This window comes from Haliaeetus albicilla, chromosome 3 (assembly GCF_947461875.1).
Source record: "Haliaeetus albicilla chromosome 3, bHalAlb1.1, whole genome shotgun sequence".
Classification (NCBI taxonomy): domain Eukaryota; kingdom Metazoa; phylum Chordata; class Aves; order Accipitriformes; family Accipitridae; genus Haliaeetus; species Haliaeetus albicilla.
This window is the reverse complement of record NC_091485.1, coordinates 75,795,252-75,819,759: the sequence shown is the minus strand read 5'-3', so window position 1 is coordinate 75,819,759 and position 24,508 is coordinate 75,795,252. Positions and strand designations below refer to the sequence as shown.

Genomic DNA, 24,508 nt, shown 5'->3' with positions numbered 1-24,508 from the left:
CCCAAAATCAGGGCGCTGAGCTTGGTCTTGTTGCAGCCTCGTTGGGGAGGGGCTGCCAAAACATGACTTCAGCTGAATAAGCAACGCTCTGTTTTTCCCCTGAAGCTGAAAATCCACATGGGAGGAAGTTCTCGTCTCCCAAGCCTTTTGACACAGCTAAAAAAGCCACCCCCCTGGCATCTGCTGTGTCTTCTTGTTATCAAGCCAAGTCAGCAGCAAGCCCAAGCCAAGGAGCTTCCAGGATCTCTGTGTTCCTACGGATTTTTCCATGCTGCATTGGGTGACGTTACCTGGCTCAGGACACCTCAATGTTTGAGGTTTTACTGTCAAACTTGGCTGGTCAGGTTGGTGCAAGCAGCATGAGTTGGTCCTCAACACCCTAAAAGAGAACTGTGACATTTTCCTGCCTTCCCAGGAGAGGCTCTTTTCAAAGAAAGCAAAAAAAAAAAAACCCCAAAAAAACAAAAGGCATCTTTGCATGGAAACATCCCCCAACAGCTCATCACATTCCTTTGTGGACACCATGCCTACACAGGCAGGGTTACAATGGGGTTCACTGCCTGTGCATCGAGGTTTCATTGGAAGAACGGGGGGCTTTGCTCCCACCAATGTGCTTACCCAGCTTCCTCCTCTCCTCAGGGTCCTGCAGCAGGATGCGGAGCGACGGTCCCTCTGGCATGGTGACGTGGAACTGGATAAAAGCCTTCTCCTGCTCTGGCAGTTCAGCATCGGATGCCGCTATGTGAAACAAATGGATGGGGACGGGCTTAGAGAGAAGTCAGGGCACTGCTCGGCCACCCAGACCCCTGTGGCAGTGGGGACGAGGGGACCGGGAAGCCACAACCATGTTCACGTGGCCCAAATAACTTCAGCAGCAGCTTTCTCCCACCCAACTACACCCTGCAACGACCAAGACATCACTGAATGGGAAAGGGAGGAGGTATCCCATTAAGGCTGCACTGGGCTTTGAAGCCAAGTGCAGGATTTGTCCTGTGCACAGCACAAGTATCTGGTTCTTTTGTCTCCTTCCCTCCTTTGCTCTGGTCTGGAAGCAGGATTGGAAATAAAGAGCCCTGGGCTTTCCCCACCTGGATGTTAGTGACATGGAGCCAAGTCAGACAACGACTAAAGCACAAGAGCTGGGCAGACTGAAGTGGAATTTGGGAGCTGAGCCCTCCTTCCTGCAACCTCTGCACAGGCAGAGAGCTTGCAGTGCAACCAAGAGGGTCCTTCAATGGGGAAACTGAGATGGATAGAGCTTGCACAGGTGCTCCAAGCACCGCACGGGGCTCTGTACACATGATTTTTACATACTTATTTCCAGCCAAAGCTGTTCCTAATCCCCTTTGCCTCACTGGGAGCTCAGGGTTGGATAGCAGCCTCCTTGACTGGGCACAGAGTGTGATAGGAAGGAGCTCACAGGGCTCCAGGGAGCCTTGTGGGCTTGTTGGTCTGAATATTAGATCTCAAAGCCTGGTGAGCACCCCCAGCATAGGCACCCATCAGACTGGGAACCAGCAGCTCCAGAGCTGGCTCTCCCTGTGCTAACCCTCTCCAGGCCAGCATCCCTGGGGGATTAAACTGCAGCATAAAGAATTTATTGCTGGCTGGTTATGGGAGCGAAAGATTTGATATTCTGAACAAGGGGGTCAGGGAAAGGCAGCAAGCAGGCACGTGAGATCTCAACAGCATGCTCTGGATGGAGCAAAAATATTCTCAAACACCCAAATCGGGCAACTCCTGCAGATTTGTATTTCCCTCAGCACCTAAGGTTGTTAGGCCAGGCAAAAAGCCTCAAAATTTTAGGGGAAAGGTTTGCACTGTCCCTTGTAACTCCATGCAAACCTGGCCCCATCACTGTCCTCTGCGGTTTCTCTTTAAGCCGCTCCAGCCCCACCGTACCCCACTCTCTCCCGTCTCTGCCCCAGCAGCTCTCCTTGCTCAATCCTGCCTCTGCAACGCCCACATAGCACAAGCCCGGCAGCAAGATTTTGGGCAGGCTCCGGAGTGGGGGAGGATGCTGGGACAGTCTGGCAGCCGTCACCGACACAGCACTGCTTTCGGCAGCCATCCCTCAAGAAATCCCCCAGCCTGTCCTCAACCACCCCACCAAGCGATGGGTCAGCACCACAGGTCACAGCGTGCATCGGCTGCCCGCCCCCAGATCCTCTGCCTGACCTGAAATTGCTTGCCTGAGCGTCAGTGACGGCACAGATGGAAATCATAGGTTGCATCCCACGTCCAGGCTCCAGCTGGCTCCCCGTAGCCATGTAAGCCCAGCTCCGGCACAGCCACGCGTACCCTGCTGCCAGCACCTCACCACCCTGGGATGCCCAGGGCAGCTGACCGCAAGGCTCGCAATTACATTTGAGTAGCCCAGACCAGTTTGTCCAGGGATATCCTGGGGTATTTTTGGTTTTATTTTTATTTTTTGAAGGCCCCAGCTGGCCCACCACATGGAGCTGGGTGCCTCTGGAGGATACCCAGCCGAGGACACCAGCACACGTGTGGTCAGCAGGCAGCTGACCCCCTCTTTACCCACCCAGTCCCAAAGGCAACTGCAGGTGACATCGCTACAGCATCTTTTTGCTCACCTTCTTGGAAGGACTTTGCAAACCAGAAATAGAAAGGAAATCTGCCCTGTGCATGAATTGCTGAGTCAAGAAGCAAGATCAACAGCTCAGAGCATCCCAGAAACTTTAGGTTTTGGATCCATCTACACTGTGCATGTGTCCCTTCACCTTTCTTTGCATTCTCTCCCAAACACCAGGCTACCATGTGGAGCCAGCACTTGGCTGAGCAGGCAGCTGCTTCTGAGCTATAACACTTACCAGGGCAGTCACAGAGAGCAATGGCAGCGAAGTAGTGGGAGAGGGCTTTAAAATGCTCCGACTTGACGTGGACCATGGTCGTCCAAGAGAAGGGAACGTAATCCTTCACGTGGGCCTGGGTCATCGTCTGGTGTACCAGTGAGTAGACATATTCCACCTGTGGGGCATCAAGAGACAAGCTGCTAAGCCATGGGTTGAGATATAGGACATCCATCAGGAGACAGGGACAGCAGGCTGTCCTCTCCTGGGCTTCTGGTGGCCACAGAAGGAGCCTCTCCAGTGGTGACAGCCCCACCAAGTCCTCTCCTTCTTGAGGTGCTCACCCTTGCCGCCTCCTGGGCAAGCTGCAGCCAGGTGAGGAAGTCATGCTGGGCACGCAGCAAGGTCATCTTCTCAAAGACGCACTCCTGGACCTGGGCGACCATCAGCCGCACCAGCATGTTCAAGGAGGCGGCGCTCATATCCAGGCTGGGAGCGTTGGAGAAGTTTTCCTTCAAGTAGTTAAAGGCACCTGCATGAGGGAGAAGCTCCTGGTAGCCACTGGGCTTGTAAGCAGGAGAGTAAGACTTTTGGAACACAAAGGTTTCCCCACCAGCATCACAGGAGAAGAGCCAGCAACCCCACTTGCACATCAAACACCTCACCATAACCAGTGGGTAAAAAGGTTGGGGGTCCCTCCCTTGCTATCTAAACCATCCTTGTGCCCACAGCTTTCCTCTCCAAAGCCCTGGGTGACCACAGTCCCAGGGTCCCTTTCTTCCCCAGCTGCTCACAGCCAGATCAGCATCTCTCCTCTCCCCAGCTGGACATCCGTATTGCCACGCGGCAAGAGAAAGCCCTTTGGGTGGCTGTTGGGTCATCCCAGCTCCTCTTCATCACACACAGAAGCAGCGTGGTGCCAACTTGCACTTGGTTTGTGGTCCCTTGGAGACACCCTGTCCCCATCCCTCTTTGTATGACTGCTCCCTCCTCTTCTTGCACTCACGTGGATTATTCCCACCCCACGGAAATGCTGCCTGCATGCCCCTGGGGAGCCAGGGAAGTGGGGAACCCACGTACCAGCTGCCTTCTGAAAGGCATCGATGGCCTGGTTGAGCCCCGGCAGGGATGCACGGTCCTGCCGCGCTCCGATCTGGGTGTGCAGGGCTCCGATGTTGAAAAGCACGCTGCCCTTCTCAAAGGCCAGCGCCCGCTGGTGGGATGGGACCCCCGTCAGGGAGTCGTACCTGGGGAAGGGAAAAGTCAACAGCTGCCCATCCCTGGCTCCTCACCCACGGACGCAGGAGGAGCCTGGAGGGTTTTCAGCGCTCCGCGTGGGCTCGCAGCCATCGTTCCCACCATGGCTCATCCCTGTGGGGAATGTGCTTTCACCTGCCTCCCCTAATTAACCCACCCAGGGCGAGAGCAAACCCAGCTCCCCGTGTCCACCAGTCCTGGCTTTGCTGCCAAGGCAGCAATCCCGTCGTGGAGGCTTGGCCCCGGCTCCCTCCCCACTCGTAATGTCCTGGGTGGGATGGGGAAAGCTGCACCAACCAGTGGAAGAAGACACCCAGGCTTTTGGTGGGAGGGAAGAAACGGCTGTCGAGGAAGTAGAGCTGGTTGTAATACTCCATCAAGAGCTCGAGCCCAGCTTCGTTGCGGCTCGGGGTGCGCATTGCCTGCGGGGACGGGAGATGAGACACGTGGGTGAGAGGAGAGGGGGAAAACGGGAAGGAAATGTCGGATTTATGGAGCTGCACATGCTGGCCAGCCCAGGGGTAGATAAACTCCACCTTAGTTATTAGATCAATAGGATCAGATCAAGAGCAGACAAGTGGCTGTGCAGCAGCAGGAGGCAGCCCCCCCAACACAGGTTGAGTTGCGGGAAAGGTCAGGGAGGCACCAATTCAGTGCTGAGGCACCCAAATCCAGAGCCAGCAGCCTGGGAGCTGTGCTGGAGGCAATGTTCATCTAAACCAAGCTGGGATTATTACTTTTTTTTTAAGAGAAACTCATGCAAAGTCTGATGAAATAAATGCTAGGGAAGAAATAGGATTTTTTGCTCTTAATAAAAAAGCCCTTGAGCTTTTGACCTGACACAAGGAGGAGGGTCAGACCTCTCCTAACGCCTAATTTTAACCACAGGGCTTTTCCCAGCTCCTGGCTTTGCAGAGCTCCTCTCCCGCAGCCTGAAGAGCAGGATCAGGGCCTTCACAAGGGCTTGAGCAAGCCTCTTTCCGCTCTCCCAGATCAAAGCTTCACAGCAAGGCAAAATCTGAAGTTACTTATGAGATCTGTTTCATAGGACAGAAGAAAATTCACCTTTACTGGCTTGCTTTATATTTCCTCTTCTCCAAGCACTAGCTGGAGAGAGAGGAGTCATTTAGCCTTGCCGGGGGTGAACTAATATTCATAAACCAGTAATGGATTGCATTGTAACTTTTATTGCTGTTCAGTTCTAGGATAGCAGGGAGTTAAAGGACATAGAAAGAAAACAATTACTGAATGGTCTGTAATATTTTGTAACCTATGAACTGAAGCCGAGGTGCTCTAGCATGGGAATCCCATGCCCCGAGACACAAGGATAAGGGTGCAGTTTGGAGAGAGAATGAGGGGACCCTCAGGGCAAAGTGTGGCACCTCCAACAAGCAATTCTGGACTTTGCAACTCAAGGGACACTGACCTGCCGTAGCTCCATGAACTCTCTGATTTCTTTTTCAAACAAAATGCCCTCCTCTCCATAGTGTTCACTGATGAGATCCTGGATGGGGAAACAAGAGAAGAGAAAATCCTGAGCCACCCTTCAAAACAGATTTTCATGATATAAAGGGTGACTTCGGGCGATTCTGTATAAGCAACTTGCCAGCTCTCCCCACAAGGAAACCCACACCAGGGAAAAACATCTCCTCCCCTGCCCAGCTCTTGCTCTCCAGCATCTCCAGGTCCTCATCTCCCACTGTCCCATGTTTTAAGTCCAGCTCCTCCCCATAATTTTTTTTCTGCAGCTGTTCCAAAACAGAAAATATTTTGCAGCTGCTGCAGCACCTCCTTTACAGTGCCCAACCGTACCCATGTGCTGAAACATCCCCCAAAGTGCATGGTCACTCAAGTCCATCATCTTGCATCTCAACAAACATGCAAAACCCTGATGCTCACCTTCAGTGGTACCAGCAAATCCAGCTCCTTTGTCTCCTTCAGGCCCAAAGGGATCATGGGGACACTGATGGACTCACTGGAAGAAGACAACAACCTATTTGGTGGTTGGTTTAAAAGCCTTGGAGAGACCCTGTGGTGTCAGGGACTAAAATGGAGCGGCTTTTTGCCCTGAGCTTCTGCTGCTCCTATTAAAGGATAAAGCTAGAAGAGGACCTGACTCTGCACAGCAGAAGGATGCTCTTCCCAATGTGATGTTGGGAACGGCAGCGCGAGAGGGGAGGTGCGCAGAAAAAAACCTGAAACCATCACCCTTATTCCTCCAGCTTCTGCTTTTCTGTCCATAACAAGTACAACAGCAACAAAATAGGCTCCAGTAACGAAGCTGCTTTAATTACCAGCCCTTGGGAACAATGCGTGATACGAGCACAGGTCACAGATTCACCCACTCCTACATGCTAATCTGGGCTTTGGCGCTGATAAGGACTTGCTCAAGCTGCAGTGCTGCATCTGATATTGAAATTTTCTACCTCTATTTAAAGCAGCTGTCTAATAATAGCTCTTATCGCAGAGCCCATTCGATATTGTAAAATGCTGAAGATGACGACGACACTGGGAACACCCAGTTGGGGAGTGATTCGTGTTTCAATATTAAACCAGGGCAGTTGTGCAGCACTGAGGAAGAAGCGCTGCAGGGTGACAGCCAGGAAGGACTATCTTTTGGGGGATTTAGCAGCTATTTTGATTTTCTGCTGCCAAGAAGTAAAGAAATGGTCTGTATAAGCAGCAGAGCCTGGAGCATGCGGAAAATTACAGCCCTGCAAAGAGCCCCAAAGCTAAACCCATCATCCAACTCCTGTATACAGAGATGGGGAATGGGAACCCGCCGTAGTACCTGCAGCTCACATCGGCTCCACAAATGCTTTCCCTGATACTCATCTATCCCTCGGGGATGTCCCCAGCCCTGGCACGGAGCCATGTTACCACATCCTCAGATACTTGGCCTCCCAGGGGACTGGTTTAAAGAGACAAGAAAGTTTGGCAGAGAGCACGATGGGAGGTGGGTCAGGCAGGATCAAGCCCTCGCCAACCCAGGTTTGCAGAACAGCCTCATCTCGTTACCTCCAGAAACCACTGATAACTTGTAAGCACATCACTCATTAGGCCAGGGAGGAAAAGAGGCAAAGAAAGTTGCAAAAACCTGGGGAGCGGGATAGGGAGGTTGCACCCATATTTTCATCTGTTCATACTGAATAAACAGCTTCAAGAGCTATAATTAGTGCAGAAAAGCCATTATTGCTCGTTCCCTAACAAGATTTCCGCTTGAATCCAATGCCTAGAGCAAACAAAGGGGCTTTTGTTCAGCCTGGGCAGGGTTTTGGGGTTGCTGCTGCCGCTGTTTTTTTTAAACCAGGGCAAACAAGCAGCAGGTTGGAAAAGCCGAGCATCCCTGATAAGGAAGAACTTGGGGAGGATGCATGCAACACAGGAGATGTTGCATGCATCCCTACCTCTAGCACAGAAAAAGAAGGCCCAAGAGCCAGGATTACATTCAGAGACTGCAAACAGACCCTCTGAGTGCAGAAAACACCCAAGAGTGGTGGAGATATGGGCTCCCTTGGCTTTCTCCCAATAGGAGACCCCGCGACCCTAACACAATCCTGCATGCTGATCATCCTGGTCCTACATTAAATATCATTGCAGCAACCTGCAGGATGGAGACACTGATGGTCTTTGCACCTCTCTCTGTCCCCAGGAGTACAGCAATCCTCCCCTGAGGAGGACCATGCACCGGGAAAAGCATGGTGGGAGAACATAGAATCGTGGAATCATAGAATAGTTTGGGTTGGAAGGGACCTTTAAAGGTCATCTAGTCCAACCCCCTGCCATTAGCAGGCACATCTTCAACTAGATCAGGTTGCTCAGAGCCCCGTCCAGCCTGATCTGGAATGTTTCCAGGAATGGGGCAACCACCACCTCTCTGGGCAACCTGGGCCAGTGTTTCACCACCCCCAGTATAAAAATTTTCTTCTTATATCTAGTCTGAATCTACCGTCTTTTACTTTAAAACCATTACCCAGTGTCCTATTGCTACAGGCCCTGCTAAAAAGTCTGTCTGTCTTTCTTATAAGCCCCCTTTAAGTACTGAAAGGCTGCTATAAGGTCTCCCCAGAGCCTTCTATTCTTCAGGCTGAACAATCCCAACTCTCTCAGCCTTTCTCCATAGCAGAGGTGTTCCAGCCCTCGGACCATTCCCGTGTCCCTCCTCTGGACCCGCTCCAACAGGTCCGTGTCTGTCTTGTGCTGGGGACCCCAGAGCTGGACGCAGTGCTCCAGGGGGTCTCCCCAGAGCAGAGTAGAGGGGGAGAATCCCCTCCCTGGACCTGCTGGCCACACTGCTCTGGATGCAGCCCAGGATATGGTTGGCTTTCTGGGCTCTGAGCGCAAATTGCCAGCTCATGTCCAGCTTTTCATGCACTAGTACCCCCAAGTCCTTCTCGGCAGGGCTGCTCTCAATCTCTTCATCCCCCAATACATCTCCAGCCTGTACTGGTATCAGGGCTTGTCCCGACACAGATGAAGGACCCAGCACTTGGCCTTGTTGAGCTTCAAGAAGTTCACACAGGCCCACTTCTTGAGCTTGTCCAGGTCCCTCTGGATGGCATCCCATCCCTCAGATGTGTCAACCGCACCACTCAGCTTGGTGACATCAAACACCGTCCACCCATCCATCTCAGGAAGGGAAGGAGCGGCAGTGGCTCCCACATTGCTGCAGCATCCCCGGTCTGTTCTGCCTCGGGGATTTCTGCTTTTCTCACCCAGTGAAATGGTGCTGCCAAGCCGCCCTGGCACGTTGGTTTGCTGCTGGTGAGCGTGCTAGGATTACCGCTCCGGTGAGTCAAGCCTGAAGTGGCTGGCTAAGCGTTTCAAAGCAACAGAATGTTTCAATTAACAAAGGTCTAACATCGGAAAGAGAGAAAAATAACCTAATACCCTCGATAGGAAAAGAAATCAGTGAGTAATCTGCACTGGGAACAGCCAGAACAGGATGTCGGGCTCCTGAGCAGCCACGCTTTTAATTTCTTCTGCTAAATACCCTATTTCACCCACTGGAAAAAACTCTTGCTCTGCTGGGATGCTCAGGAAAGGGGGAGGATGCAAGTAAAGATGGTTGTTTCTGACCTATTCCTCCTGCTTTGGGACATCAGTGTCCAGAGGATGCACCATCCATCCCCGAACATCTAAATATCTACTACAAAAAGCTATTGAGTTTGCTCTCCTTGCAGCTCTATAAATGAAACACTGACATTCCCAGGATGAAAAACTGTTCACAGCAAATATGGCCCATGCCCGTGTCCTCCCCTGTTCTCCAGCCACCACCTCGTGGTCCCTTGCCAGAGCAATAAATCCTGTGCAGAACAGGGAAACAAAGCAACAGGTCCAAGGCAAGAGGCTGCCTTGCTCCCAGAAAAAGCGAAAGCGAAACAATAATAATAATAAAAATAAAATCCCAAGTGAGCAAGCTGCTCTTCCCACATCACAGGGAGCTGCCTGCCTGGCTTGGCTGCTCGGTGTACCTGTCATTCTGGTACACATCCATGCTGCTGTTCAGCTCCTCCAGCTCCTCCTTCAGCAGCTGCAGGTTGGAGTTCACGTAGCTCAGCTCCAGGGCGACTGTCTCTTTGACTTTGTGGTTACTGGTGGCCCTGCAAGACAACACTGTGTGGATAAAACCTCCCCCATTTCATCAATGCCTTTATTTATCAACACTTGGTTGCATTGATAAATCGAGATTAAGTTACCCAGTGGTACAATACCATGTGCATCTATCCAAACCTTCCTGCAGAACCGTGCCTCTTGCTCTGCACATAATCACAGAATGGTTTGGATTGGAAGGGACCTTTAAAGGTCATCTAGTCCAATCCCCCTGCCATGATCAGGGACTTCTTCAACTAGATCAGGTTGCTCAGAGCCCCGTCCAGCCTGATCTGGAATGTTTCCAGGAATGGGGCATCAACCACCTCTCTGGGCAACCTGGGCCAGTGTCTCACCACCCTCATTGTAAAAAAAATTCTTCCTTATATGTAGTCTAAATCTACCGTCTTTTACTTTAAAACCATTACCCAGTGTCCTATTGCTACAGGCCCTGCTAAAAAGTCTGTCTGTCTTTCTTATAAGCCCCCTTTAAGTACTGAAAGGCTGCTATAAGGTCTCCCCAGAGCCTTCTCTTCTCCAGGCTGAACAATGCCAACTCTCTCAGCCTTTTGGGACCAGGGAAGCCAGAGTATCCAGACCACTGTGCCCTGAAGGTAGAGGCCAGGCAAAACTCATTACAGTGTTGTACCCTACTCAGATGAACCTGCTATTTCTGCCCCAGAGCAATGTTCCCCTTGCCCATCCATGCCCCCGCCTCCAGTGTAGCTTCAGATTCAGCTATGAGTACTCAAGGTACTCTCCCACACCAAATAGAAGTGCTTTATGGTTGTGTTTGAAGAGGAAAAACTTATTTTTCAGTGCAAACAACCCTTCTGCAAGGGAAGAGGCTTGCTGTGTGTACCCATTAGTAGAGCCAGACCCTGCTCTCCCTTCCCCACTCGTGCAGGTCGGGAGATGTAAACACCAAGGACTGATTTCAGCTGCCTGCTCCCAGCAAGACAAACTCCCAGGCTGATTATAACCTTCTTATCTGCTCCAAAGGAAAGCGGGGAGAGATAACCCAGAACTGACAGCCTGCAGTTGTTGGCTGAAAGGGGCTCTGGCTGCTCATGCTAAATCATGACAGGCTCCAAGAAAAACAACACATGCATGAGCTCTGCTCAGTCAGGGCATCGCTTTCCCCCACCTTTTGCAGAGCATGTTGCCTTTGACTTGTTTTTTTGTGGATAGCATCCTTCAGGGACCTTGCCCTGACCTGGCTCAGGGCAGTAGAAGGAGCTATGCTGTTTTTCTTTTTAAGATGCTGATCCTTTAGTGTCTCCTCCCCTGACTCCCCTTTGCTGGGATTTCCCAAGACCAAAGCATTTTTTTATTCTAAACAAACAAAGCAAAACCACAGCAGATCCAAAGGTCTTCAGGGCCGCTGCCATTTAAACATCCTTCAGCATTTCTGCAATTCCCCATACAGTATCAGCACAGTAATCACCCTCTTTCCATATAAACCAGTACTTAGTCGCTATTTTAGTCCTCCACGCATCACAACACCTCTAGGACATAGGTGCATCACTGCTGTGGCTACAATTTTCTTCCAATATGAATTAAAGAGAGTTTCCCCTTCTTGCTCCCAGCTGGCAACAATATCTGTTTTTTGTTTTTTTTTAATTTCTTGTGTTACCAATAGCTGATTTGTGCTGATTTGCAACCCAGCGACACCGGGGTAACATTTGCATATACACGATATATTTCTGATCAGTGCTTTCACCCCTGCTCTGCAGCAGAAAGGATGTATCGCCCTGCAAAGCCCAATTTTGCTCTGCAGGATTTTGCACACACATGCAAGTTTTTCCAGGATTGGTCACCAGGTTCAGGTTTTGAAGCCCAACATCACTTCGGGGCACTTCAGTTTTCACTATGCAAGTGCCACATGCAACAATTAAGAGCACAATACCTCTCAGAGAGGTAATTTAGGGAAGCACTCAGTCATTTCCATGAGCAAACCTGCACTGAGGCACTTCATGCTCCCTGTCTGGGGCAAACTCTGATCTCCGTGTGACCATGCAGAGCTTACATAGCTCCATCAACCTCCTCAGTAAAGTTATCAGCTGTTTGCCTAGCTAACACCAAAAAAAAGACTTCTGATTTTTTTTTAAATTTCTTTTTAAGAAACTGGTTTATTGGCAACACCTTTATCTCCCTGATTGCTTCCCTCAGCCTCAGTATTTGAACAAGAAAGGAAAAGGTTTCCACTGCCTCTGCCCATTTATTTATCCAGCAAACAAACCCTCTTAACACTGCTGAGCAAACACCACGTGCGTTTTTTCCAACACACCATTCATGGCAACCTCTCCAGGAAAGGAGACCGATATGCTGAACAGAACAGTTCAGAAGATTATTTTTTTAAAAGCAGAGTTGCAGGGATTTTTTTTTTTTTTTTTTTGCAGAGGCAAAGAAACCAGCAAGTTCAGCTGCAAAGTCTGCTCCAGGCTGGGCAATCCACAGCTTTTTTCTATTTGCATTTAGCACTGGCATAGAGACGCAAAGGAAGTTTCTCCACGCAAGTCTCAAGTCTATAATTTTTAAGCAATAACCTTTAGACTTACAACATAACACCCCCTTTCAGGCTTTAATTTCAGGCACTAGCATGATTTTTTTTTCCCCTTTGCCCCCCCAGATTTCCCATGTTTCATAAGCTCTGAGCACCGTAGCACCCAGAAACCAACATTATTACTCAGCTGCAAAGCGGACTTGTGGGAGGGAGGAAAAGTGGCTGCTACCAAAGGACATTCAAACTGCTGATCCAGAGAAAAAAAAAAAGAAAAAAAAAGAGCCCCATTAGTGCATTTCCCTGGCCAAGTAATTAAGATGTGTTTTGCACCACATTTTTGCTCACTCCCCTGCACGCGGCTCCAATTCCCGCTGTTTGCACCAAAACTGTGGCCAGACACATTTCTGCTGAGCCAGCATATTTACACACACACTTTTTTTTTTTTAATAATAAAGGGGAGTCGTGTGGAGCAGCACACGTTGGGATTTCATGGCCTTTTTTTAATTATGTGAGGCACAGCAGCCTGGTTGAAGCAGTGGGGTATGGGGGCTGTAGCCTCATCTCCCCTGGGGAAGCCCCACCGCTATATTTCTTCCTATAGTTCGGTGGAGCAACTATTACTCCCTTCTTCCAGGTCCAATAGGCACACACCACTGATGTTAAATCATTCAAGTTCAGAAGTGAAAAGTCAATCTTATTTTATTGGGAGGAAGAACAAAAAATAATCAATGAACTGGCAAAATATACCAAAAAAAAGCTATTTTAGGGCAGCCTTATGACATCTTCTTATATTAACAGACCTGCCCACCCTGCATATGTGCTCCAATATCCTACAGGAGCATGATACACATAAAAGCTACAAAAAAAGGTTATCCTTGTGTTAAAAAAAGATAAAATAGCTGCAAAAATTCATGCGATTGCATCATGAATGCTCTACAGGGGAAGGCAGTAACGTGCTGGCTCTGCTTCTGCTGGACCAGCTGCAATCCAAAAGCCATGCAAAGGTGCCAGCTTTTGCACCATCCCATAAATGCATTTTCTAACAGGGCGAAGAGCCACCGGACTGTGCCCATCTGCAAAGACATACCTGTATTTTCAGATTCTGCTCTGATGGAAGCATTGGGATGGGGACTAAAACTGGATTTAACCCACTTGTTGGGGTTATCAGGCAGGAGCTCTGCAGTCCGAGCTCAATCCCAGTTAAACATTTATTCCCATTATTCCATCTGCTCACACCCTGCTTTGTACCAGGCTTCCAGGACATTAAAACTATAATTTTTCATTAAACTGCACAGCATCAGCATTGCACCGAATGGAGGACAGGCATTTCTAGGATAAATGCTGCAAAATCAAGGGAAGACCGAGCAAACCCCAGCCGTAGCCATGGAGTGCCAGCATCAGCTGCCTGCTAGACATCAAGACCATATTTCTCTCCACCAGCCAAATCCCTGGGCCAGAAGGATGTTCTGGGGACCAGGACTCACCTGAAGAGATTTTCTGCCCCCGCTCGCATCCTCATCTCCTTGTTGATCTGCTGGTTAATCCGTGCCCGGCGATGCTGCAGTTTGCTGCGCTGGGTCTGAGCAAAGGGGTCACAGCCCTGCTGAAAGAGAGGAGCAGGGTCTCACCAAAAAAACCCCACCATTTGTGGATTAAAAAGGGCATTTTCAGAGCCTGGCATTGCACTCAAAATAACAGTTTTATTATCTAATACTACCTGTTGCTTACAGCAATTTATTTTCAAAGCTATTCAGAAAAGGCTTCCCAAATACAACCATGAAAGGATACAGGAACTAAGCATCTCTTTCCCAGGGTCTCACCATCCAGACACAAGACAAGACCCAGGGAGCTACAGATGAGCTCAATATAACCCTTGAGCTCAGGAACAGATGTGACCCTATGTCTATAAGCGCTCCCACCGCCCGCCGGCTATAGGGAATTGAGTGCAGGCAGCAAGTCAAGAGTTCATGGGGGTGGAGAAATGAGTTGCACAAAGCAGTAAATTAATTCCATCCCTGTCTCCTTCCTTGGCTTTGGCTCGGACTTTCTGCAGACAGGGAAACACATTTAATCTCCAACTTCAGGAAATAACAGATGGCGATATCCCCCTGTCTCATGGGGGCAAGAGGTTATTATGGGATGCCCCAGGCAAAGAGGTTGCCACAAGCAGGGTCTCCGAATCTAGGGCCACAAAAGCTCTGCCCAAGCAGACATGATTTCCATTGTGCGAGAAGAGGTTCAGACGGATGAAATGAGCCTCTAAAAGACCCCTGGATAAAAAAAAAAAAAAGAAAAAAAGAAAAAGAAGAACACCCCCTGTTTGGGAGGGCACAAGGCTGGCCAGTTTAAGAGGATGGAGACCACCTAGCCTGCTTTTCATACACCAGTGCAAAGCATGAGCAGATCCTTCCAAGAACATATTAAGATCCACTGTAGCACTAGAAGAAATTCCTCAAAGCCACTATTTCACCCTCTTGCTTCCCTTAGAAAACCTTTGTTTGCTATGCACATCGGTCTTGCCCTGCTCCCCACTGCTTTCCCTCCACCAAGGCTGGTGGACCCCTCGCCTCCACATCAAGAAGGGGTTTCGCCACCCAAGAGACTCTACAGAGCTCCAACAGTGCCAGCTCTCGTCCTGTCCAAAACACCTTCTCAGCTAATTTCTTCCTTGTAGAGATCTCAGTGGACTTCACCAGGTCTCACCTCATCCTCCAGGACAGGTCACAACAGTCTCAAATCCAACAAGCCAGGGGAACGCTTGGTTACCTCTCCAGAAAACACTGTAGGTCCCAGTGTTACTCTGGGAAAACTTACTTCTAATACATTCTTTGATTTTTCTGGGGAAGTAGGAAAGGAAGAAAATAAATCCTTGCTCAAAAAAACCATGCAACCAGCTTTGATTAGTAAGTAGGGAATGGAAAATTTTGCATTTTCATGGACTTCAGCTTTCTGAAAATTAATTTCTCCTATTTGAAGTCCACTAAGTGGTGCTTCCTTTGAAAAGGGTCCAGGATTAACATTGGCATTTTCATTTAAGTGAAAGATTTGAGCTCCTAATTGGTATATTGGAGACCACTGAAACAGTCATTCCATCTGGTCCATAAATCTGCAGGCTTAGTGCTTTACAGTAATCCATAAATTTGTTGAAATTACTGAAGGAACAAGCTGGAAGCACAAGACCCTGATTATTCTGGAAAAGCAATTAAGTAGGACGTTAAGGAAAGCAGCCCAACAGCTGCACAAGTCTTGGGTCAGAAGCAAATACAGGAACGGCTGGTCCAGAAGTGCTACCTCTGGATTTGCACTGGGGAACCCACTCATCTTGCACATACCATTCGCTCCCCAGGGAAAAATCCAGGAATTGGAAGAAAAAGGAAGAGGATGAAGAATCCAACACCATGAAGCCCAAGAAGGGACCGTGCCAGGTTGTCTCCAGCAAGAAGGAGCTGGGTCATTGCTGAACATGTCCCTTGAAAAAAACCAAACAAACAAAAAACCCCTCCAAAAAACCCAAAACCCAACCCAACCATGCAGGCACTACTCAAATCTGAGCACCCAGAGGCTCTCAAAGCAAAGGAGACAGCACCAAACTCTTGTCCAGAAAGTAGCTGCTCATGCAGCAGCCCAAGATATTGCACAAGCATTTCTTTTATTAATTAAAGGCTGATGATTACAAACATTGTGCCTTTAATGATGTTTCTTCATACAGTGTGAGATGTTAACCTATATATGGAAATTAAGGCTTAAGGGGGGGGAAAAGATGCCATAAAGAGAAGGTGGTGCTTATTAAAATTTCAACAGCCCCTCAGGTTTACAGATGAGAGCTGTGCACGCTTGTCAGCTCCAGAGACACACAAGCCAAATGCATATGCAAATATGTCCAAATACATGCAAGTGAGCAGGATGCAGGCCCTGTCTCTGCCTCTAGAGCCATAAAAATCCATCCACAACTCAACAGCCCTTGTAGGAACTATTGGAGGTGGAAAGCACCTCTTCTCTACCTCCAGCTCTTTCCACAGGTTTCACCTTTGAGACCTCTCCACTTCTTGCAAAGGTTTGCCTGAAAGCACTCGGAGGATTTCAAGATTTTTTTCAGGGGAAGAACAAAAACTACCTGAATGCATGGGCAGGAGGCCAGAGGAACTGCAAGTGAGAGATGATGGAAGAGGCACAAGTGGAAAGACTATCCAAAACCACAGAGAAGGTCCATGAATGCCTCTTTGTCTGGAGGCAATGCAAGAAGCAGCTAAGTAAGAAAAGAAGCGAGATGCAGAGTGGCATGAGAAGACACTAGGATGACTCTACGAAATATTCAAAGACAGCATTAAAGCCTCTTCACTGCAAAAGCAATTAAGGGGTTTAACTAGTTGACTTGGCAGCTCCCAAGTCTCCCATGCCTGGATTGAGACAGCACCAAGAGGTAAAATTCAAGTCACCACAGTGTCAAAGCTGATGAACAAGAACCCTCTCAAGCACGCAAAGAGAGCAGCACTGATAATTGTTAATCACTTCATCTTTTCACAAGGGCACAAAGGAGCTGACGTCCAGGAACGCTTGCAAGCCCTGATGCAGCTGGGGACAAAACATGGTTCAACCACATCCAGGACATCATGGCATTTGGATTTGCTTAGACTTCTCCCTCCAAGAGACACTAAGCCATTTGTAGAGCTGTGAGGTTTTTCTTCCCCATCTGAACACTGGGTGTCTTCTCAATCAGATTTAATAAGATCATTATCAATTCCCATCCAGGCTCCTAAGCCAACAGAAAAAAGGTACCGGAAAGTCAGGTATTGGAGCACCTGATGTAATGCCAAAGCCTTGTGAGGATGTCGAGTCAGGATCTCGAGACTTGCTGCCCTTAGGGACTTTTTGTGATCTCCCCACACCTTGCTTTCCTCCTCACCCTTTATGAAGTAGGGTAACTGCAGTAACCCATGGGATTGCAACACATTTTGCCTCAAGAGGATCTGCTGTTGGTCCCAAAGCATTATCCCTGGCTGGTGTGGACCAATATAAGCATTATGCCAAGGCCACCGTGGAGAACAACCAAACTTAGTCTCCAGCTGCTCCTGGAGCATTGCAGAAACAATGTTATTTCACAAATATGGGTGCAAGAAGGAAATTCAGCTCTAGAGTAAGATGTGAGTTAACCTGGGCTAAGCAAATGAAACGAAACAACATCACAAGCAAAAAAGGCCATATTTAAGTCAAAAGGTAGATAAGGGAGATAGAGAGTCAAGCAGAGAGCATGTCCATCCTCCAACAGCTTGCATTCAAAGGAACCCAACACTTTGCCTGTGCCCGTACTCTCCAAGTTGCAACTAAAACCTAGAAAGTACAGTAGAGAGTTTCTAAAGTAAGCAGTGATGGATTTAAGCATGCCTTACATAAGGAGGCCATAGGGAAAAAAACCACCAAAACCCATTGCTGGGTTATAAAAGGGATTTTCCTTGCTTAATTCTTCTTTGTACAAGCTCTTGAGGTCAACCCTGTAAGGTCAGAAGAAAGATGTGTTATTTCAACCAGACTCTTGGGCTTTGGGGTGCACCTAGGGACATTAATAGAAAAGTAAATTTGTGTGCTTAAGAAGTAGCCAGGTTGAACATGAGACTTCTTAGCCTTTCTAGTTTAAAGCTTTTACAAAAGAGAAGCAAGCACATAACTCTTCCAGTAAGAGGCCATAAATTGTGTAGCAGCTAGGGAACAGCACAGCTCGTATGCACACAGAGGGTGGTGTATGTTAAGAAAGCCATGAAAATGAATGAGGTGTGGGTCATTAAGTTATACAAGTTGTGTCCAGCTCTGAAGTTTATTGCCTCTGACAAAGCAGGACTAGAGCCAGTATCATTGTAGCAAGGCCATTTTATGCTCAGAAGACATCTGCCAAATAACATTGCGTTCAACCCTCAGCATGGAAAGATGACAGTGTTGCAGAAAGTGCTTAGCCAATGCCTCCACGTAAGGAAGAAAAGGAAAGAGGCCAGAAGACCCCTTCCAGAGGAGGCCAAGAGAAACAGATCCCCTTTGAAGGATGTCAAGGCTTCTGCCAACTCAAACCCTATCTTTGCAGGGAACATATACAATGATGTAACGGTGTTAACTCCCCAACACCCCTTCCAGTTCAAGAGCACCCATCTGGGTGTTAAACAGGGCAATTACATGGTTAGGTTTCCTTCTATAAGCAAGTCCTTAGGAAATGTTTGTTTAGAGATAATCACCAAGTGTACTTTGGACTTTACATCTCCAGCAAACACAAGGAGATGAAGCTTGGATATGTCTGGGTGACAAGGCACACCTAGAGCTTCACTTGTGACGCTGGTGCCAAAATACGGCCACCGCCTCCCAGCTTTCCCAGTACTAATGACAAACAAACCTAATCACCTGTAGGAAGAGGTGGATGTCAGCAAGTCCAAAGGGCAAAGGCATGCACAAAGGGACTAATTTCTGCTCTTTCGTTTCTGCTAGAAGAACAGGAGCTCAGTTACTGGGAGCAACTGAGCAAAAGCCAAACTTGAGTATATGAAGCAATCAAAGGACAACTGCAGGTTGTTACTGTGACACCTGTGAGAAGGGAAAACACAATCCTAGGACATGCTGTTAAAGTGATTAGCAAGAGAGAAATGGAGATGCAGATCCAGTTGCTTGAGGGGCTGCTGCATCCCTGTCCAGTGGAACAGGCACAGATAAGGAGCATGCTGGTAAAAGCCAGGCATGGATCTCTTCAGAGAAATCAGGAAGGGCTCTGCAGCTGGGGGTTAAGTTATATCCCCAATGGGTATTGCAGCAACAGCTCCTAGATACTTGCAGAGCTTGGCTGGATCACAAGATGTGCTCTACAGCCCACCTGCTGAAGCATGGAGCAAGCCACGCCATCTCCAAGACCAGCTTTAGCCACAAAACAGTCACCACCAGGACTTCTGCCAGTTAGAGTGGCTGGAGAGTGCCCACAGAATAGCAGGAGAAATGAAAGAAGTTTAATTTGCACGTAGACTGCAGACATTCATAATACGGCAGTGGTGAGACGAGTTGTCATCAGCTGCTGACCTAGGCTCTACAGCCAGCCCCACTGCCAGGCAGACAACCTTCCCATCTCCAAGGACAGGGAAGTTCAAGGAGAAAGCTGGAAGGGGAGCAGGGCGCCAGCCAGTCCTGTATCACTGCCATGTGGGTATACAAACATATGGAGACCCTTGGTGCCTGGCAGTGCCATATATAAGGGATAAGCTGCTGCTTCAGAGAAGTCAGGCATTTTTTACCCACAGTTCTCTCTTTTTTTCAATGAGGGAATAACCTCATTGGATGGAAATCAATTACCTGCTTTAAGATTTGTCATTAAGATCAAGCACTGCACATGGGCAGCAGCACATCTGCACCACAGTCCTGGTACCCCACATCAGACAACACAGGCTCGGACCCAGTCTCACAATGCAGAGTGACATGCTTGATATTGGACAACCAGCGCTCAGGGACATAGCTGAGAACTAATGGCAGGATTAGGCCCATCTCAGCTTCCACTGCTCAGACCAACTGGGGAGATGGTGGATACCATGCATATGTCAAGCATAGCCCAGCTGCATTTAGCAAAGGTACTGATGATGCTCATCTGCTACATCCCCTGAAGCCTCAACTGCCTTCAGCATTACCATTATACCGAACTGCTGCATATGTTCCTTAAAGCCTTAAGGATTATTTTAAGTTATCCATTCTAGGGAATGGGCAGCTTATTGCTTTTTTTTAACGGAAGGGAGTCAAAAGGCATCAAAAGTGTTATTATTCAACCCTTTCCCAGGGAAGGAAAAGGACATGGTTCAACAATTCTGTTGGACAACCTGGTGGGATTTCACTCATTTGACCTCTCCAGTGCTGCCCTCGTTCCCTCCTCATACCAACCAGCTGCTGAGGCTGGTTGCTTGGGGCATAAATACACCCCTCAGACAAAGTGGCAGGAGCTCTGCTGGAGCCTGGCTCCCCGTGTCTCACCTCCACTTCATCTCATCCTACCCCTGCAGCTCCCACAAGAGCCACCCAGGTGCTCCTTCTACACACACAGAGACAGAACTGGCAGTCAGAATAAAATAAATAAATAAACAAACAAACTTTGGGGCCAAAGGCAAAGCCAAGCAAGGCTACAAACCAAGCCTGAAATATCAACTGATAGCCACAAGGGTCATGCTCCAGATAGAGCCACAGCAACCTTTGGACATCATGAGTCATCCCATCTGCAAACTGTCCTCTCATCCAGAGGAGCAATTCCTTTAGGTAGGACTGGGATGGATGGGCAATACCAAAGCCGTGCCAGATTGGGTTTGTTGCTAACCCTAAAGGTCCTCAGTCTTCAGAGCTGTCTGCTCAGTGAATCCTGGGTGGTGAGCTCCCACAGCATTTACCACCACCAAGCAAGAGACCAACCAACCTTTCCAGCACTACCAGTCTGTGCTTACGATGCAATTAAAGAAAACAGCACGTGAAGGAACACAAGGTGCTGAAGCACAAGGAGACCAGACAGCTTGTGCCCAGGAAGCCTTCAACCCGAGCAGGGATGGTGAACGAAGAGCTGAAGATCAGCGCTTGGGAGGGTCAGGCACCAACCACGAAGCGTAACTCAGGCAAAGCCGGGCAATTCCATGAGAGTTGGTCAAGTCCAAGCTCCGTTTGCTCTCCACTAAATCACCCTGCTTGCATCAAGACACACTCCAGAATATCAACATTTGCTCTGTAGTAAAAGCTAGAGAAAAATACCTGTGCAGAGACAAGGAACAGCCAAAGATGACAACAATTTCTACAGTTCTAGGAAGCATTGACACACAAGCTACCACTGTCACTAACAGAGGTACCCTTGATCCATGACCCCAGCCCTGCGCATTGAGCACATGGTCTCTACGTACAACCTCAACCCTACAGGTCTATACCCAGTAAATGCTTACAACATCTCTCACCTGAAAAAAAAGAAGAAAAAAAAAGGGCAGGTACTTATTTTCATCCACTCTCAGGGCAATAATATTTCCTAACACAGAGTTTTGTCCCCAAAAAGGAGTGTTTCCAAGTGCACAGATGATCCAGCAGCTGGAAAACTTGCTGTAGAAATAGGCTAACTGGAGCATCAACCTCTCAGCACCAGTTTTACTTCCAGAATCACACTAGTCTAAAAGCTATTTTGATAGAGTCAGAGCTGTCAACTGGGATTATTATTCCTCTTTGCAACCCACGAGTTTGAGTCAGGTCAGTACAGGACAAGTGGCCAAGTGACCCCAGTTTAGCCACATTAGCCCGTGGGATAGAAAGCAAAACAAAAGCCAGAGAACTACTCCGCACACAAAAGCGGGTTTTAAAATTCTCCTTTTTAAAAGATTATCGATAATTTCCTTCTCCTCCCAGCCAAGGGCATTTCAGAAAGTAATATGGGCTGTTACTACAAGACAACCAGTAGGTCACAACACATGTTTTTGCTCCCTGGACATCTATTTATACATAAAAGTCCCTATCATGAAACTAATCTCATGAAGCAGTCCGGCTGCAAGCTGTTTTTCTGTGGGAGACATTACCAGCTAAAACCTCTAAAACCTTTTATTGAGAATATGGTTACATCACACAGCCTTTTAACAAATGAGTAGAGGATTAAGGTTTTAAATTTCCCAACGAAGTGCCCTCACCGTTGGCTAATGCACTCAGCAAGAGGAAGGAAAAATAAAATGGGGGGGGGAGGATAAAAATACAGGGAATTGGGTTTTTAAACAGCAAAACCTTCATCCAGAGTTTGAATTTTAGGAGAGTGAAACTGCTCCATGGAGCTGGGGGAGGCACAGGGCATCATGAGGGCTGGGGCAGAATGCCAGCAGGAAACAGATGTACTAAATCTTCTGCCCCAGTACATGAACCCAGGCAAAAAAAAAAAAAAAAAAAATCACCATCACAGCAGCATTTGAGATCCCCTGCAAGAGAGCAAACATGCAGTGGCCAGCATTCACAGCTCCTGATGCTCTCAGGGTGAAAAAACAACTAGAAGAGACTATATTGGTAGTTTCTTCTAAATAAACAACTGATATCATTAGTAGGAAATCTAATCAGGTGATTACTTTTTTAATTAAAAAAGTAATCATGTTATGACAGATGCTGCATATCCCCTGCCAGTTCCCCTGCAATATTTTCCTATGTTATTCTCCTCTGTGCTACTGTCCCGTAGATCCAATCAGGGTAAACCAAGTGCTCATACAAGGGAAATGGTTTGTCTGTACGCAGAATAAATTGGGGGAAAAAAAGTTCTGCTAATCTTTCCTTACAAGCAGCACCTGCTATTTAGACAAGGCCCTGGGTAAACGCCAACCTGGTTTAAGGTTGCAACCTCTTTAGCTGCAGTCAAAGAGGCCAGGCTCAAGTGACTCAAGATCAGATTGATCCTTGTTCAGCCGAGGTTGCAATCTCAACCCTTGCTTAAGAAGAAAAACCCACCTCTGTCCGAGTTCTGCTTTTTTGGTTGTTGGGGGTTTTGGAGGGTTTTTAGGTGTTGGGTTGTTTTGCCAACGGGCCGCAGAAATGCCGCTCTCTGCTGAAGAACAAGTTTTGAAAATTATATACTTGCAAGAAGAGATCAGATTACAGGGCAAACTCACTGCAAGTTTATAAAGCTGGCTCCCAGGGGATAGACCTAACGGAAGACACACTTAAACAGCTCCAAAAACTAATGTTTACTCATCTTTTCTTGCAACAAGCAGTGTTCTTCAAAGCCTCCTCGACCCCAGGAGCATGCATTGACACCCAAGGGACGGCAGAGAAAGCCGAGCAGCGGGTTTGATGGCAGCCCGAGGACAATCCCCATGGGTTTCACCCCGCTGTTACTAATTAAACGAGTGACGCCAGCGGAGCTATCGGCCCCATCTCGCACGCATAGCCAGGCCGCCGTTGCACCGACTTTCCTTGCGGGCAGCTCCCGGGGGGGGAAGAAACGTGCCAGTGAGGAACACCCTGCCCGGTACCTCCGACGGTGACGGAGCAGGCAGTGCTTGGCTGGACCATCTTCTTATGGGCAGGAAGGAAGAAAAACCAAAATAGAGGAGAATTTGGTTAAAAGAAGTCACTGGTAAGCTTGCAGGTGGAGCCAGTGGAGGAAGATGGGATAGAGGAGCAGAGTTTAAGAGATGAACTATGAGACGGTTGTGTAGGGCTGCCTACGGATGCTACTGGACCCATTTCAATCACACACCAAGTCCTTTCCCCATCCAGCCCCCCCCCAAGCCCTGCCCCGACACCCCCAGCACGGTTTGATGGCCAGGATGGATCCCCCCACCACCCACGGGGGACCACCATCCCCACGGACCATCGCTCGGATGGCTTGGCCACCCTACACCCCACCCGTGACACCCCCACCGCCGTGCCCTCACCTTTCGGGTGCTGCCGCTCTTCAGGGCTTGCAGGAGGACGAGGCCACTTGCCCTGTCCCCTTCCTCGCCACCGTCCGGGCTCTTCTCTTCAGGTGGCATCATCTCCAGTGGCACAGCATCCACGGGCTGAAATTTGGGGGCAGCGGGGCGCAACTGGGGGCTCCTACCTGACCTTACTGGGTGACTCTGGGGCTTACTGGACCCCCTCCTTGGGCTTCTCTGGTTCTCCTGGCCTAGCCCCACACCTTGCTAGCCCCCACGGGGGGGGGGTGTATGGGGGGGGGGTCAGAGCCCAGTCCTATCCTGGGTGGGGGGGCTTAAACCCCCGTTAGCCCCTGCTCTCTTATACTGCAAATTTAGGTAGATGCAAGCCCACAGCCTGGTTCCCCTCATGCAAAGTTACCTCAGCTGGGGGGGGGCAAACCGCCACAGACCCCCCCCCCTTTGCAAGAGATACCCCAGATTGGGGGGGGGGGGGGGCACCCCCCCCTTGTGAGAGTTACCTCAGATGCAGGGTGGGGGGGCAACCCCCCACCTGCAAAAGCTACCTCAGAATGAGGGGGGGAAAGCGTCAAACCCCCCCAGACACCCCCCAGATTGGGGGGGACCCTCCCCAGACCCTCTTTGCAGTGATGCTTCAGCCAGGGGGTACCCCCCCCAAAAAAAACAAAACCCTCCCGTACCGAGATGCCCCAGCTGGGGGCAAACCCCACAGCCCTACAACCCCCCACCCCGGGGTGAATAAAGCCCCAGGGCCCCCCCAAAGAGACGAGACTCCCCCCACCCCCGCTCACCCCCTCAGTGCCCCCGCCCGGCGCTGCCGGTCCGGAGCCGCGACGCTGGGCATAAGCAGGGTGTTGGGGCGGGAAGGAAAGCGTCTTCGACCAATGGGAGAAGGGAACGACGCGGATCGGCGGGGGCGCTGTCCAATGGGAGCGCGGGACGAGGGAGAGGCGGGGAAGGGAGGG

At 49.2% G+C, this 24,508-nt stretch overlaps 1 protein-coding gene across 5 annotated transcripts in view; it reads right to left on the bottom strand.

The window, feature by feature from the left end:
- The window catches only part of RHPN1 (rhophilin Rho GTPase binding protein 1), a 31,254-nt gene extending 7,282 nt beyond the window's left edge, over window positions 1–23,972 (bottom strand). The window contains exons 1-10 of one of the 5 annotated variants that reach the window (XM_069780170.1): window positions 23,541–23,972; window positions 13,650–13,768; window positions 9,542–9,670; window positions 5,967–6,060; window positions 5,494–5,571; window positions 4,365–4,489; window positions 3,891–4,057; window positions 3,155–3,342; window positions 2,832–2,988; window positions 619–738 (exon numbers count right to left, since the gene is read on the bottom strand). In XM_069780170.1, coding sequence (XP_069636271.1) covers window positions 619–738; window positions 2,832–2,988; window positions 3,155–3,342; window positions 3,891–4,057; window positions 4,365–4,489; window positions 5,494–5,571; window positions 5,967–6,060; window positions 9,542–9,670; window positions 13,650–13,768; window positions 23,541–23,642 — 1,279 coding nt within the window. In that variant the 5' untranslated portion in view covers window positions 23,643–23,972. Of the gene's footprint in view, window positions 1–618; window positions 739–2,831; window positions 2,989–3,154; window positions 3,343–3,890; window positions 4,058–4,364; window positions 4,490–5,493; window positions 5,572–5,966; window positions 6,061–9,541; window positions 9,671–13,649; window positions 13,769–13,882; window positions 14,011–23,540 lie in introns of those variants that run through there. The other 4 variants (XM_069780172.1, XM_069780171.1, XM_069780174.1 and 1 more) reach the window with 4 other exon arrangements.
- Between the last annotated feature and the right edge of the window lie 536 nt (window positions 23,973–24,508).